This window comes from Pangasianodon hypophthalmus, chromosome 1 (assembly GCF_027358585.1).
Source record: "Pangasianodon hypophthalmus isolate fPanHyp1 chromosome 1, fPanHyp1.pri, whole genome shotgun sequence".
NCBI classification, from domain to species: domain Eukaryota; kingdom Metazoa; phylum Chordata; class Actinopteri; order Siluriformes; family Pangasiidae; genus Pangasianodon; species Pangasianodon hypophthalmus.
In genome coordinates, this window is record NC_069710.1 from 790,205 (window position 1) to 807,402 (window position 17,198).

Here is a 17,198-nt window from a genome sequence, read left to right on the forward strand (position 1 = left end):
ACTAACAGAGTATTTATGAATGTTAGGGAAGGGTTTAGAGTATTTTATATGAGTGTTTTATAGTAATAAGCACTAAAAGGTGCCTCAGTGTGCACTGTATGAACAATATAACAGCACATGATATTGTCCTATAAGTTACATGCAAATAATTTATAGTGAATTAATGGGTAATAAAACGCAATATTTCTTCTTATTCTGTCAGGACATCATTTCTGTTTTGTCTAATACAGTGCCTTGCATATGGACTCACCCCCTGAACTCTTCCACATTTTGGAGTGAACTGAAACGGACTTAACTGGGATTATATGTCATAAATCTATACAAAATAGCCCACATAGTTCGCAAAATTATTTATAAATAAAACACTTAGTAGTTGTGATTTCATATGTGTTTGCTCCATTGCTGTGAAACCACTTAAATTAGTTCTGGTGCAAGCAGCTGCTATCAGAAGTCACATAATTAGTTGAATTGATTCCACTTGTGTGCAATTAAAGTGTCATATGATCTCATTATAAATACACATCGTCAGGTCGACTCTGTCCACAAACTCCACTTCACAGAACACACCTGGGCCTACAGACATGGCCGCCCCGGACTACAGGCCCCAGAATCCACTACCCAGTTCACAATCATTCACACACACACACACACACACACACACACTATAAAATGGACTTTCATTCACAGGAACTTAGCGAAGTAAACGCTCAGCATCTGAGCATCTGGCTTTACCAAGACTGCTCATTATTGTGATTGCTATTCTGGTTTTGACTTTGCTTGCTTCCTGGTTTATGTGTTTTTGATATTGCTCCATTAATACTGTTTGCTAAGCGCCTGACCCAACCCTGTTGTTTGACCTTGTCTCAGCTTCCTGATTTGTTCTACCTGCCTTTTTATTAAAACTGGAACTCCAACTCCAATTTGTTAGAGAACATATCGAACATAGGTAAGAACTGGAAAAGTACAATTAGATCAATACAGTACAGGCATTACTCTTTTATTCCATCACCTTAAATTCACAAGTTTCATAATGAAGCTCTAGTGTCACAGTACAAATCCTGAAAAAACAGTGCAGTTCTGTAAAAGCACACAGCATAATCCTTAACCTCAAAAAGAGCTTTGTGGCGTACACAATTAAATAGACACAACTTTAACACAACAATGTGAGGCGCAGCAAGAAACAGGTGAAAATATAACACTGGTTCAGCCAGCATGTAATAATAACATTTGAGCGTCAGAGGTTTTTTCAGCCAAGTACATCTTAGCAATTATAAAGTGCCTTTAAATTACTTTTATCATTCTGTAGCACATCATTTTTTGTGCTTTGTTTTAAAGGAAATACACTGATCTACCACCTTGGAAAACATAGGACTAAAAAAAAACCTGGTGATTCTATACATCGAGGTTTCCTTAACTGACATAATGCATTAGTTAACATTAACAAACTATAAACTTCAGCATTAATAAACCATAAGTAAAAATAACAAAGCAAGTTAACAAAAGTCTTAACTGAGGTTTGCTTAAATGCTAATTAGAACTTGAACTGAACTACAGGTGTAAGTATTAAAACTCGTTTTTCAGCCTGACGTCTGAATTTTGTCACTTAACAATCTCAAACATGTTCATTAAGTTGTTTCATATTAGTCACTATGGGCTTAAGTTTAATCATTAATGGTATGAACATTGACTATTTGGTTTATTATTTTAAAAAAATCATTTAATACAGGTGATCGTTAAGTTGTTAATGGTATTTCTGGTGTATTAATGCTGAAGTACAGTTCACGATTCGTTCATGTTCACTAATGTGCTAAACAACGTTAGTTGAGTGAAACTTAAAGCATCACCAAAGGTTTCACAGAAGATAAAGATATGTGTACCTGGTAAAATGCAAACAGTTATTCATAGATGTGATGAGATTTAAAGATAAGTCATAAAATATAATTTAAAATACGGGCTTTATACATCAGATATGAAAATAAAACATGATGATCTTTGGAACACTTACAGCATGAGGACTCAGAGCACACAGAGTATCATACAACACAACGTTACGCACACAAAACAAAACCGGTCTTGGTGTCATAGAAATGTTCTATGAAAGAGGGACTTTTATCTTTAATTGCTAATAATTGCTGTATATAATAATTGTGAATAATGTCTTTAATTATTAATAATTGCATTTCAGAGACCCATTAGATGTGTGAGTCTCCAGGTCAGTCTGTGGTGTCTCTTAACTCACACTGTGTGTCAGGGAATCCTGAGTCAGCATTCCACTGAGAGCAGCACGGCGCGTAAAAACCACAATCTCGATCCGAATGTTCGCAGAGTTGTGGTTACTTCTGCCTCCTCAGCACTTGTACCTCATCCTGCAAACAGTCATCATTTTAATAGCTGAACTCATAATCAATTATCAAATAGAAAAAAGGGATTGTTATAAAATACCATCACTCCTGATAAGCTGTTTCCGTTCATAATGTTTATTAATAATGTTCGATCCTACATTATATATATACAGTACTGTGCAAAAGTCTTAGACACCCAATTGTTTTTTTTAGTACAAACTTTGTTATACATTATTGATTCAGTACAAAAACAGTTTAGACTCCAAACTTTTCCATCAAACTTTGTGAAAGAAATTTTTGTCTATCCAAAAGGTATGGTTATAGTTTTTGACATTATATGTAGTATGTCGTAGTAATTTGTTATATATTTCAATCAAATTAATAAAGAAATGTAAGAAGCTGCTACAGTGCGTGTCCCTAAAGCATTTTTTATGTGCAGATGTGAAGACCAGAGCTAAACTCTCTGAGGCCCTCTTCATTAAAGAGGTATAGCACACTCTAGCACTGTCCAGAAGAAAGTGTGGTACTGAGACAAGTTTAACTGATCTGTCCGTTTCTTTACAGGGAGCACAACAGCAGAGAGCAAGCATACGTAAAAAGACAAACAGTAAGTAGATCAGGTACATATGCAAAATGCCAGCTAGTTTTTGAGATTTTAATATAACCCTGTTGGACCTGTTCTGATGACTTAATCATTAAAGCATGAAAAGTGTAGCTGTATTGTGTGAGCACGTGCACATGTGATCATAGATGTTTTCTGAAAACTGTTGGGTGGTGCTTCCTGGGATTTCCCTAAATTAATGCATACCATGGGGATGTTAGCTTGAACCGTCACACCGTCATATTTATAATCTAGTTGTTATGAACCAGTGCTTGTGAAGGTTCTGATGTTCGATCTCGATCCTGTGCAGATAGAGATTGCATGTGATGCATTATATCTGCCTCCATTCACCCTGCTTCTAATAACTAACAAGCCATACATTTAAAGCACCTGGTTTGGTGTACCATCACAATGTTGACCAGCTTGACGCACTAGACATTCCCGTTTGTGTTGTTTTACAGTAAAAGAATGTTGCCAAGTGATGTTTGACTACACAGCCAATGCTGAGGATGAACTAGATCTAAAGAAGGGGGACATTGTCACCATCATCAACAAGGTCTGACATCTGAGTTACATTTAACAGATTACTGTCTCGGCCTGTGTGACAGATGTTCAACTGCCTCACTTCCTTCTTCCCATAAGTGGAAGGAATCACAGACTGCTAATAATATATATATACTGTATATATACGTTACAGAAAAATGTTTGTATGTCAGTAAAGAAAGCAGCAGATTCCATAAGAGACACTTTTCAGATAAAAACAGAATGAAGGCTGCTGGGTTTCGCTGCAGAAATAAGAAGCGAGTCGACAGTCAAAGTCTCCAGAAGAACTGTGGCTGCTTCTGCAAGATGCTCAGTAACACTTCCAGCTCATTTCCTTATAAAACTGCACACACTGCACCTCAGATACTGCTTTATTTATTTAAAGCGAAGGATCGTCACATTAAATACTGACTTTGTTTCATTTATTACTGTTTACTGCTCTTTATAGGATTTTTTTAAATGTAGAAACATTTAATTTCATTATTTTTGAAGGCGTCTTTGTCTACAGCATTTCTTTGCATGTGTCTAAGACTTTTACACACTACTGTACATTTTAAACAACAAAAAAAGTCTTATTGCCCTCTAAAAGGCAAACGGTCGCATAGCTGATGGAGCATAAATGCTCATAAATGCTCATCATAAGTGTCCTAGAATACTTGCAAGAATATTTTCTAAATATTGTAATAACAACAGAATGATATTTTCATCTAAAATATTTTGACATGAATCCAGGACTCCACTTACCTGTAATTTCATTCGTTTGTTCCTTTCCTCATTTAACTCGTCTTTCAGCTCTTTCATGTCTGCACTGTTTTGAGAATAACAGTATTTTATATTTTGATTATTACATATCACCTATATACTGCAGGGAGGTATCAGAATACTAAAATCTGGCGGTTACTTTGAATAGTCTGTAGGTGATACTCACTTGTGTCGGGTTTTGAACAGTTCCATTTCCATGCGCAGTTCTTTCAGTTCAGCTACAACCTGCTCCAGCGTTGGTTTCTCCTGGACCTCTGCTGGTTTTGTCACAGTCTGAGTTACACACAGAGTGGGATGCTGAGGCGCTAAAATAGTAGAGGTTTTCTTGTTCAGTGGTAAATTATTTCCTGTGGCCTGCAAGACATAATGTTTTTGTTTTTTATTGATTATAATTAGGGATGCAACAGTATAAAAGTGTGATCATAATATACCCTGAAAAATCAGTGGTAGAAATAGTAATATCTGGCATAGATAATGACTTGGACAAGATTACATGTCTAGTAGTATATGCAAAACAGGCTGCATTACTTACAAAACAATCATACCAAAAATCAGAAAAGTAGAAAAATCAGTATTTCTATCACTATATTTAATTATCCTAACCAAATAAATTAGTACTTTCCCAGCTCTTATGGCATTTGATATAAGCAGATGCACTGTCATAGTAAAACTACACTGAGATGCTGTATGGCAGAGGGGGTGCCAGTGAGGGGTAAGATGAAAAATAACAAAAAATAGACAAAAATAGACAGTATCAGACCTGACCACCATTAAGTATTTTGCATAAGAGCTCCACAATTTAACATCGGAGTATTCTGGAACATGTCCGCTATATGCCAAAAGAGCTGTCTTTTTTAGTAATAAAAATGACAGATGAGCCAGTCGACATTCACACAGGTGTTTTGAACTCCATGCTCCATGGTATGAGTCCACCAAAACATTTTCAGCTGAAAATGTTCTCAAAAAACTGGATAATTTATTATACTCCACTTTTTGGTTGTTAGATTATCATATTTTATACGTAGTCATAATCATTTTGTCTTTGCGCAATAGATTTCCTGTTATAAATGAAAATTGTGATTTCCAACCTTGGGAGGAACTGGAAGTGTTTTATCAGCTCCATCTGTTTCTGTTGGTGCTGATGCCTCGATTTGGTTGGTGTCACTAAATGCCTTCGGAGAAAAATAAAGGATTAATCGACAGGCTTTACGCTTGCAGTTATAAGCGTATGATAAAGTCCTCTCCATTAGCAAAAGATTTTATATGTTCTCAATATTGTTCTCATTGATATTCTCAATGTCCCAATGTTTAAAGAGCCTCCTATAGTAGTGTGCAGACCTGACATCTACTTAACGTCCACTGAACGCTAGGCAATTGGTGGTTAAATCAGACTTACCACCTATACGACCGCATATGTTTTAAGATAATATATCAGATGGAAAATATAAGTCATGTGGGTCTCGTACCCACAAGTGTAACTACATTCATATATGTAAAACTTAACCATCCTTTCAATGGTTCTTTTAGTTTTTAAGATTAAAGGCAGATGTCCACTGCACAAAAAATGATTTATGTTTTGAAATGTCAGTGACAATTGCAGAAAATAGGTGTGACATCAGAAACCATGATTCTAGCAATCCAGTTGCTGTACATTAAACACACCACAATATAGCCTAATTGCATGGTTTGTTATTGATGTAAAATTATTTTAGATTCATAAATGTACACTCGTAATACATATATAATACATATAATATATATATATATTTCTATAATAAATCCAAGTGAGAAAACAAACCAAATCAAGAAACCATGTACACAGTAGTAGCTGATAATTTAACTAACCAGCTATTAAAGTAAAGCAGTCAATTATTAGTCAATTAATGCATTAATGTATCTGGTAACTTACATTAGTATAATTATTAATATAATGATATTAAATATTTCACTCACTGCACTTATTATTGTAGTCTCTCTCTCTCTCTCTCTCTCTCTCTCAATCGCTCTCTCTACCTCTACCTCTATCTCATGCTGTTGTCTATTCTTCAGAACAAACTGAAGGGTATCAGCACAGCTTTCATCTAAAAACAAGTAGAACTTGTCGCCAGTGATATTGACACTGATGCTCTTTCTGGGCCTTAGGTTCCTAAACATGAATGTGTGAGTAACTCTCTGCATGACAAACAGATAGGCAGCTATTGAAGAAAATCTATTTCAGGCATTTGACGTTGCTGTGACCTTGACGCTGTCTGGATCAATTCCAAAAGCTAATCTGTTCATCTGCTGGTTACAATGACAGTTTCATATAAATGCTACAAACGTTCAACCGCTCATTTTTGAGATATCGCACTAACGAGAATCTCTGATGGATGCATGGACACACAGACAACCCAAAAATATTTTTAAAAAATCTGATTAGACTTTCATTAATAATGGCTAGTAATGTCTCTTAACTGTAACGGTGACATATGAAATTGGCTTTCCTGCTGTTCTGAATGCTGTACTGGATATCGACAAACTCCAAATGAATCTAACAGTCATCCTGTCCTCGCTGGCCAAACATTCTCACATCTCAAGTAACACTGAATAGTAGCACTGTCCTGAGAACAAAGTGTGCTGAACTGATTTGAATTATTGACCCTAACACACCTGATTAATCCGGGGAAAAATGACAGTAGTAACGTGTACAGGAAAGGCTTACAGGTGTGTGTGATGGTAGTCTCCTCTGTGGAGGTTTGGCCCTGTTGGCTGTGGGATGGTTGAGTTTAGCAGAAGACACGTCAATGCCATCAAACTGGTCTGAATCTTTAGGCTTACTGTCTGTGAGTTTCGGTGAGATGGGAGGCTGGTCATCACTCGGCCTAAAAAAAAAGAAAGTGTATCGTTGTTTAAAAAACTGTGTGGATTTGGAAGTTTCCCACATGCTGTGACGTACCTCCACCTGTGTTGTAGGTGTACACAAAGTGGTAAAACTGGACACACCAGAACACCAGAAAAATTATCATAAAATCTGCGGAGTTTTCTTCGAATGATCTAAGGTGTGTGGATTCTGCCTGTGCCATTAATCTTTTTGTTCTGACCTGCAGTGATGAAGTAAATGTCCTGCTCAACCAACCCAGAGCTTCCCATTCTGAACACCAGCTCCTTCTACAACACTATTTTAAGATGTTTCCTTTTTAAATATTCTTATAACACAGTGCTGTTGAGTTGTAGATCCTGATTTGTCAGAAGCAGTTGATTAAATTACTTCAGCGCTGGTAATAGTTCTAATAGAAAAATAATTCAAATCACAGTTTTATATTAATGCACTCATTCTAACGTGCTCTTGTTTCAATAGCAACAACTCATTCACAGGGACTTGTACGGCAGACAATGAGAAATAGTTTTGTTGGTTACTTCATCCATAACACCTGTTTTAGTAATGAAATGTGCTAGTAACCTTTGTTTTAAATCACATTGTTTAACATTATGTTTGGATTCTCCCCCATTTTCTCCCCCAGCTTGGTAGCTTCAGTCACTATTCCCCCTCACCAGCCCCCCTATCATACGAAAACTACCCACTGGGGAGGATGGAGGCTAACGTGGTTCCTCCAGGACACGTGCAGACAGATACTGCATCTTTTCAAACTGCTGCTGATGCTTCCTAACACACTTGGAAGAAAGCACTACCCTCTTCTGCGTACATGAGCTCACAGACACTCACGTTATATATGAACACATATCCAAAACAAGCTGCTTATTCTTGTTTATTTGCAGATTCCTCTAGTTTCTATTTAACTCCATTTGGCTCTTCTGTGGGCCTGGCGTTTAGCCCATGTCCTCTGGTTCAACACCTTTAATACAACGCAAGTCAAGGAAGCTAAAATAAATCTATAAATCTTAGAGGTTTTACATATTGACTAGTTTATAAGTATAACATTTCCAAAAGGACAAATGCAAAGAGGAAATCTAAGTTGATATAAATATAAGTTTGTTATATATGTTGACTTACTTGGATGCAAGCTTCTGTGGTTTGTCTTTAACTGGAGGTGGTGAAGCTTTGAAGAAACCAGGCAGCTTTATTTTACCAGGAACATCACACCTGAGATCTTTAGCTTCTGACTTCTCTTCTGCACACAGAAATAAATGATCTGATTGCTTTTCTAAGCAACGTCTGAACAAAATGTAGTATATCCATTTGGAGACAATTATCTAAAGGCTGTGTGGGCAGTAAATGAGTAGATATGGCAAGTTTAAACTTTATAATCACTGTTCAATTTAAATGGAATTATCAACACAAGCATAAATTTCTTCCAAGCTTTTCTTCTCTTACCTTTGGTTTCTGTCTTTGTGTTTGCTTCAGTGCTCCTTCTATCCATTCCAGAAGCTTGATTTACTGTCACACCAAAAGAGAGATGCTAGTGTGAAAAAGGTTGCATGATAGCACAATTAAGCATCGACTCCATAGACAGCTTTACATATTTTCAAACAGCATTAAACTGCAAAAATAAATGTTTTAGAGCATTCTCAAAATGACATGGATTGAGTAAGAGAGGTCTCCAAATAGCATGGGAATGTCAGAGTGCCTGACCGAGGAAGTGGCGCACTGTTTCCTGTGTATGCTCATTTGTACCTTAACCCTTTAAAATCCCATTTAATGATTCAGTTATTCATCTTCAAGCTTATTAGCACCAAATAGTATTAACTATTTGGGTAATAAATGGTTCCAGAGTGGGGCCACTGGGACGTCTACTCACAGGTCCTGGGAGATTAAACGGATGAGTTTGTTTTAAAGAAACAGCCTGGGAAACTAACTGAGGAATGATTTGTAGTGGTTTAATGATAGCCTGTGTAGAGCCAATGGAGAATTTCGCATTCTCTGTTCACTTGCATTCAATATTTTATTCAAATGCTAGCACCTTTTCTGCAAAGAAAGAAGACTGGAAAGGTGAAATTACTTAAGGAATCTATGTGATACTTGCCACATTCATAAAGCTTTGTGACTGTGCTCATAATTATTTGTGATCTTTTAAGCAGTTTAGCCACACTCTAACACTGCCTCATGAAGTATTTCAATTCATTTGTCATTGATAATTCCTTGAATATGTTACCTGAGGGCCATTAGTTATTTTAGTACTATGTGGTGAAATACACTGTTCTTCTACTTGATTATGGCGATTATATATATATATATATTTCTATAAATTACAGAAATGTGTCTTTGTTTAAGAATAAGCTCCATAATCAGTTTGGATTGGTCGGGACTGATGATGATTATTAGTTTCAACTTTATATTAAAAACTTTACATTACATTAAAGTAATAAAGTACCGCCACAGCTTACTTGTAATGAATAATTAAAGTTACAGTACATGATTCACTTTCAATTTCTTTTTAAATCTATGTAAATATGAATGGTGCTTGATAAGCATGCACAAGTGATTATTCATCATCTCAACAGCGCAGTACACCACATGGCATTATCACGAATGTTGAAACATTTGTATATTTTACAATATGTTATTGCAAAATCTAGTCAAATAATGAATTATAATAGACAAAAGTAAAGTAAAATCCATGTATCCAGAGATACATTCAGGTTAAATGCAGAAATGTCATGGAAGTACTTCACACCATCCGTTTTCTACTCAAAGCAGGTTAGTTAGACTTATCCGTACAATATCAGCGCTTATTAAATACAATTTAGAAGCACAGAGCACGCTCCAGCTAGGCATTGAAATAAAATAGAGAAATACCTTACAGTAAATCAGACTGTACATACCCTCTCAAAGAAATCAAAGTCTCAGTTCCAGCATCTGCCCTGACGTTCTAAACATAAAGACGCCTGTAAATGCTTCGTTCTTCTTCCCTATACTCAGATAATACGAGCTCAGACAGGCCTACGACTTCCTGTCAAACTGTCGTCACTGTAGCTATCCTGTGGGTGTCTGTTAACTACTTCAGCAAAGATGTTCAGATTTTATAAGAACGCAGGAAACGCTGGTTTGTTTACAGTTGCCAGGTTCCAGAAATAATTGTAAAAAAAAAAAAAGGGGAATATTTTGATTTGAAATATAGGTTAATGTAGACACATTGTTCATTGTGCATAAGCTTTTTTGAAGGCTTGCTTTTTCAAATGTAATGAGTAGAAAAACAACTTCAGAAGCCACAGGTGTTCTTAGCGATTTTTGTAAGCTTAAAAAAAGCCACTTCCTGTACATGTTGTGCCGGCTGTCGAAGAGCATTTCACATCCTTTTTTCGACAAACTGCCAGTTCTGTACAGTTTGTCAGGTGTCTTAAGAAATATTATGTTAAACTAAACTTTGGCTTGTGTCTTAAAGAGTGCAGAGCCGATATTTATGCTGAAGGTGTTGTTGTAAATAGCGTTAGTGTGCATCTATAAAAAAGACATATCTGCTCCAAGAGTGTGATTACAGAGCATCCTTAACACTGTGCTCAAGACTGAGATATAGGTAAGCCTAGTCACTGAATCATACACGATGTGGTAATTAATCCTTTTCAGAAAATTACCTACCTTTTAGGTAACTTTTAATGCCTTAGAGCATAAAAATTAACAGAAGCAAAGATCTATGTAACTATAAATAATGCTTTAATGGTTACTGGCTCCTCAACTCAGCAACAAATGAGTGAGTAATTGAGTGATGATCAAGTTTGAGTTCATGTTTATGTTTATGTACTTCTGTATATTTTCGATTGTCCTAATTTTATGTAGCAACTGATTTTGCAGTTATTTCATACTAAAATATAAAGTATGTGTTTTCTGGATATTATATTAGTTAATATTGTATTATATAACATAAATGAAACTGAGTGAAATCTAAATTTCACACAGTGTGTGCTGAATAAAGCACTAAACTCATGCAAAGACACTGCTGAAGTACATTAACATCCATTCTAAGCGTGTCATTGACAATTGTTTTGCCTCACCGTAAAAAAGATATATTCTATATGCCATAAAATGACAGCCAACCCTGTGAGAAGTAGATTTATTTCTTGACACACAGCTCAACATGACTCAGTCTTCAACATTAAGATCACTTCTACATGAAAACATCTAACTCCAGAAAAAAAAATCCTCCATGAGTACAAGTGCTTCCAGAGCAGCTGTTTAGAAGTGTGGCAGTTGTCTTACCTGAATGCTTTTCTGTGCCACGTCTTTGTGGTGGTTGGCTTTTTTCCTAACAAGGGAAATACAGCAAGATGGATTTAGAGACTATTTTGGTTTAATGCTCTTTCCATAGTGGAAACATTTTGTTACTGACTTCCGCTTTCCTTATAACGGATGTCTCTGATTCATTCCCATTAAACAAGTTTAAAATAACAGGAAAAACTGCAATCACAGTAAAGTTAACTGTAGGAACACAAACAAGTGGCATGCTATCTTTTACCTGCATTAAAATGTAATGTATAAATGAATTAGTCTACTGAAGTAAGCTACAAACGTTCGTAAAAGCTCATAAACAATGTTGATAGTCTCCCGTTTTCCCACACAGAACACAGTCTGAGAACTTCTCCACCCACTCACTTGCAGAGCTTCCATTGGGATTATCATGACGAAGTTGTCAGGGAAGAAGCCCCTTCGGCCATTCACTTCGCCTTCCCACCATCCCTCATCATCATTGACCTTCAGCATAGAAGAAGAGAATAAAAAGCAAAGCTCGGTCAGACGCAGTTTCTCTGGAAATACGGAGGCGCAAATGAATGAAGAAACAGTCTGTTGTCAATACTGAAGGAGTCCATTGGGTAATAAGAATGTTAATTAATGTTGATAAAAAATGTAAATAAATTCTTGCAAACATACATATATATATATATATATATATATATACACACACACACACACACACACACTGATCAGCCATAACATTAAAACTGACACTGACAGGTGAAGTGAATAACATTGATTATCTCGTTACAATGGCACTTGTCAAATGGTGGGATATTATATTTATATATATACAGTTCTGTGCAAAAGTCTTAGGCACATGTAAAGAAATGCTGTAGAGTAAAGACGCCTTCAGAAATAATGAAATTAAATGTTTCTACATTTAAAAAATCCTATAAAGAGCAGTAAACAGTAATAAATGAAACAAAGTCAGTATTTAATGTGACGATCCTTCACTTTAAATAAATAAAGCAGTATCTGAGGTGCAGTGTGTGCAGTTTTATAAGGAAATGAGCTGGAAGTGTTACTGAGCATCTTGCAGAAGCAGCCACAGTTCTTCTGGAGACTTTGACTGTCGACTCGCTTCTTATTTCTGCAGCGAAACCCAGCAGCCTTCATTATGTTTTTATCTGAAAAGTGTCTCTTATGGAATCTGCTGCTTTCTTTACTGACATACAAACATTTTTCTCTAACGTTTCATTTTGTGCTGGAAAACTAATGTTTGGAATCTAAAATGGTTTTGTACTGAATCAATAATGTAGAAGTCAGAAAATAAACATCTATAACAAAGTTTGTACTAAACAATATAGGGTGCCTAAGACTTTTGCACAGTGCTGTAACTCAGATGTCAGACCTTGTTGATGATGGTGACAATGTCCCCCTTCTTTAGATCTAGTTCATCCTCAGCATTGGCTGTGTAGTCAAACATCACTTGGCAACATTCTTTTACTGTAAAACAACACAAACAGGAATGTCTAGTGCGTCAAGCTGGTCAACATTGTGATGGTACACCAAACCAGTTGCTTTAAATGTATGGCTTGTTAGTTATTAGAAGCAGGGTGAATGGAGGCAGATATAATGCATCACATGCAATCTCTATCTGCACAGGATCGAGATCGAACATCAGAACCTTCACAAGCACTGGTTCATAACAACTAGATTATAAATATGACGGTGTGACGGTTCAAGCTAACATCCCCATGGTATGCATTAATTTAGGGAAATCCCAGGAAGCACCACCCAACAGTTTTCAGAAAACATCTATGATCACATGTGCACGTGCTCACACAATACAGCTACACTTTTCATGCTTTAATGATTAAGTCATCAGAACAGGTCCAACAGGGTTATATTAAAATCTCAAAAACTAGCTGGCATTTTGCGTATGTACCTGATCTACTTACTGTTTGTCTTTTTACGTATGCTTGCTCTCTGCTGTTGTGCTCCCTGTAAAGAAACGGACAGATCAGTTAAACTTGTCTCAGTACCACACTTTCTTCTGGACAGTGCTAGAGTGTGCTATACCTCTTTAATGAAGAGGGCCTCAGAGAGTTTAGCTCTGGTCTTCACATCTGCACATAAAAAATGCTTTAGGGACACGCACTGTAGCAGCTTCTTACATTTCTTTATTAATTTGATTGAAATATATAACAAATTACTACGACATACTACATATAATGTCAAAAACTATAACCATACCTTTTGGATAGACAAAAATTTCTTTCACAAAGTTTGATGGAAAAGCTCCGATTTTTCCATCTTTTTTCCCCATCCACCATCCGTCTTCAATCTGTGAGCAGATTCACAGGCAAGTCACGAAAGCCATTAAAAAACAGTAATATTACTCAATTGTACCAGCAAATCTCAACATTTACACATGCTAACAGCGCTACAGAGGGTGATATCGCCACATCACAGCTCCAGGGTCCCTGGTTTAATCCTGTACTAAAGTTACTGTGCAGAGTTTCACATGCTCTCCTGGAGGGTTTCCTTCAGGTTCTCCAGTTTCCTCCCACCTCATGAAAACAGTGTTAGGTGCTTGTGGTAGCAGAGGTGGTAGATGGAATGGCTATGGTACATTGGTGCTAAGTGCTTGTGTGTGTGTGTGTGTGTGTGTGTGTGTGTGTGCATGGTGCCCCGTGATAGACTGGAGTCCTATCTAGGGTGACTTCCTGCCTCATGCGCTCGATGCTCCAGATCCACCATGACTCAGACCAATAAAGGATAAAGTGGTTATTGAAGATTTAATGAATACAGATGCTAATTTGAAGCAGTTATTTAGTGACTTGATTACATGCAATCACATTGCCATTGTGATAGACAGACTGTAAGAGATGATAAAATAGTAAAGTACGAATTATGAATAATCCTTTACTAAAGGACATTGTTAAAGATGAAGTTTGTGAGAAGCATGTTCAACACTACCTCTTTGATGATCTCTATGGTCTCTCCAACAGCTAGCTCGAGCTCATCTTGTTGCACTGGTGTGTAGGCATAAGTCACTTCACATTTCCTGCACTGCTCCTTCATCATCGTTGCTGAAATGATAAGAGAAATTATAACCAGCTAGAGAAAGTCTAACACTCTGTCAAGCAGATAAAAAAACAGAAATGGCTTGTCACATGATATTTTAATTCTTTATTTATGGAACTGTTTATGCATTCATAAGTAACACTCACTTGGCTGTTGTGAAAGGATGTGGTCTAAATGAAACCGTGCTTCTGTTTATCATGCTGTCAGTCATACAGTTTCTGACCTACTAAATGCTTAATTGTTTTGTTGGCGCTGTACAGGAAAAGATACTTAAAAAAAAAGTACATACTTTTCCTCAGGCTTCGTGGCTCCCTCTTACTGTCTCCTTTCAAGTAAACAGGCACCTCCTGTATTGGCAGAAACTGAAAGTTAGCACGGAAGGACTCAAAAAGTGTCTGTGAGTTTAAAATTTCAAAGACACAAAAGAAAACAGATCAGACCTTGACGAAATTAGCAGGGAAGATGCCTCTCTTTCCCCGGAGCTCTCCTTCCAGCCAGCCCTCTTCACTGGACACTGTCACATTCTTCACCACATCGCCCGCACGCACTGTTATCTCATCCCCCATCGTTCCCTCGAAGTCTAACAGAACCAGCACCTCTGACATAGACAGGGACATAGAGATTTTACATTCAGTATATCAATGGAGTTACTAACAGTTTAACTTCGCATGTTGCTAAAGCTTATTTATTGCCATGTTCAGTGCTGATGTCTTTCCCACAATTGCTGCTGTGCTAAAAATAAAAAAACATTTTTGCTGCCTAGTTAATGCCTCAGTCAATGTGTTAAACATGCTTTTCAGTTATACCTGTGCACCAGTGTATTAAATAATGCTATCTTATTATGCATTCAGCCAAATCAAAACAGGTCTGTCTCAAATGAGTAGCTTTAGGTAGTGATTTAGCTTGCAAAGCAATGTGTTTCAACAGGCCAGAAGGTATGTGGTATGTGGCATGTAAATCCAGGTGGAGTTTCACTCTGGACTTGACTGCACTAGCTGTAATCTTTACTGAAAAGACTTTACAGGCAGTTTTTATCCATGTAAATCAACTTTACCGTATAGCAAGTGTCTTATCTGCTGCCATTTGAATAAACCGAAGTCATAATAGGGAAATATCCGCTCTTAGAGAGTCACTTGGAGAGGGGAAAGTCGGGAAGAAGTTAGGACGAAGTCAACAATCTGATCATCACAGTACTTTAATGTGTTCTACTTCCATAGATCAGAACTAAAAGTAGACGTAATCTACTCACAAACACGTCCCAAACTAAAGGCAGGGTTTGTTTTTTTTTTTTGAATTAAAGATAGTTTTGGTCTGAAATGTTCTGACAGGACTTAAATAGGTTTATATGAACTAGAGATCCTGAGTCCTGGTACCATAATATTATTCAACTCTAACTCATTGTGTGGCATAATGGTGGTAATAAAAGTATGAAATTAAATCACACACTACTTCATAGAGAAATGCTTTTATTTCAGATGTTTATGTTATGTTCAAGGCACTTGTTAACTGTTGTGTGTGTACATTGTTAATTCATTGGTTATTATTTATAGTTTGATTATTTTGACAAAACTGACAAACAAGGAAAACTGCAAATTGTCCAGCCAAGTGTAATTACCTAAAATCCTTCAACACAGAAAATTATCTTACCTGAACACAGAAACAGATTAAAAACTTGTTATTGATATCAATACTTATATTTCCACATGATAACACATAATTGATCAGTTCTGTTTTAATAGTGTTGTCACATATTTTAAAAAAAAAGTAGAGCTCTCCATCTTCCATCAACCTTAAAATCTGCCTGATGTCAAGCTTAATATCTATAACCTCTGTAACAATCTGTTTGTGTAAAAATCACCACAAAATCTGTTCCTTAGCTGTCTTACATACTTTACTGACCCAATGTCCATGGATCACCTATTAAAAAAAACTGTAGCACTCTATTCAAACACAAGCAGAACCTGCTTTTAAAGAATTCCTCCCATAAAAGTGCAGAGACTTACCCATTGCTGCGAATGTTTTGGTCAGTCCTCGTGTTTCGCGTCAGTAGACTCTGGAACTGGAAGAACTCTGTGTGTTGTCAAATTGCTAATGCCAATAGCACAAGATACACAAACACAGCAAAGGCAGCCTGAGTCCTGCTTTCTTTAGTCAAATATTAACTCTGAGGCAGTCTTCTTAGCTAGTCATGACAAGCTAGAAGACGTGATTGTGTATGTGTATATGCACAACGGAGAAAGAGAGAGAGAGAGAGAGAGAGAGAGAGAGAATGAGAGAGAGAGAGATTAGGGAAGAGAGACAAACAGGTGAAACAGGTTTCTGTTGGAATGAGTGTATGAAGTACATACAGCAAGAGCTAAAGAAGCAGGAGTTGAAGCATGATATAATAAGTCTACCTGTGTTTTTGAGGTCTGTGTCAGTGTCACCCTCAGTATTCACTAAATGTTGTCAAATACATTCTTAGTTTTGCTGGACTGAATCTAAGAGCTGACTGTATTTCAGTGAAACACTCAAGGGCTTTGTCAGGGAAGGAGTTTTGTTCATGGAGCAAAAAAAACTGGAAAATCCACTAATAAACTGTCATTTTGGCATTTATGACTCAGGAACCTTGTAGATGTAATTAAAACAAAATCTATTTTAATCCCCAACACTAATCTACCTAAGGCATAAACAGAAACTGAAAGATTGCATCATAGTTCATACAGTACTGATATAATTGTGTGTATTGTATATTATCTTTCTGTTATGCATG

At 36.7% G+C, this 17,198-nt stretch overlaps 1 protein-coding gene across 2 annotated transcripts; it reads right to left on the reverse strand.

Annotated features, from left to right (window-relative positions):
• Positions 1 to 972: 972 nt before the first annotated feature.
• On the reverse strand, positions 973 to 16,684 carry sh3d21 (SH3 domain containing 21). 2 transcript variants are annotated; one of them, XM_026914137.3, is made up of 17 exons: positions 16,450 to 16,684; positions 14,887 to 15,044; positions 14,736 to 14,793; positions 14,339 to 14,451; positions 13,613 to 13,703; positions 13,439 to 13,485; positions 13,318 to 13,360; positions 12,768 to 12,862; positions 11,774 to 11,872; positions 11,381 to 11,426; positions 8,561 to 8,623; positions 8,240 to 8,357; positions 6,950 to 7,109; positions 5,337 to 5,420; positions 4,415 to 4,521; positions 4,231 to 4,294; positions 973 to 2,366 (listed from the first exon to the last, which is right to left on the reverse strand). In XM_026914137.3, exons 1-17 carry the CDS (start codon positions 16,451 to 16,453, stop codon positions 2,334 to 2,336), a joined length of 1,383 nt encoding a protein of 460 aa, XP_026769938.3. In that variant the 5' UTR covers positions 16,454 to 16,684; the 3' UTR covers positions 973 to 2,333. The 2 variants fall into 2 exon arrangements, with proteins under 2 accessions (XP_026769938.3, XP_026769937.3); XM_026914136.3 differs by having other exon boundaries at positions 4,415 to 4,602; positions 16,450 to 16,682.
• Between the last annotated feature and the right edge of the window lie 514 nt (positions 16,685 to 17,198).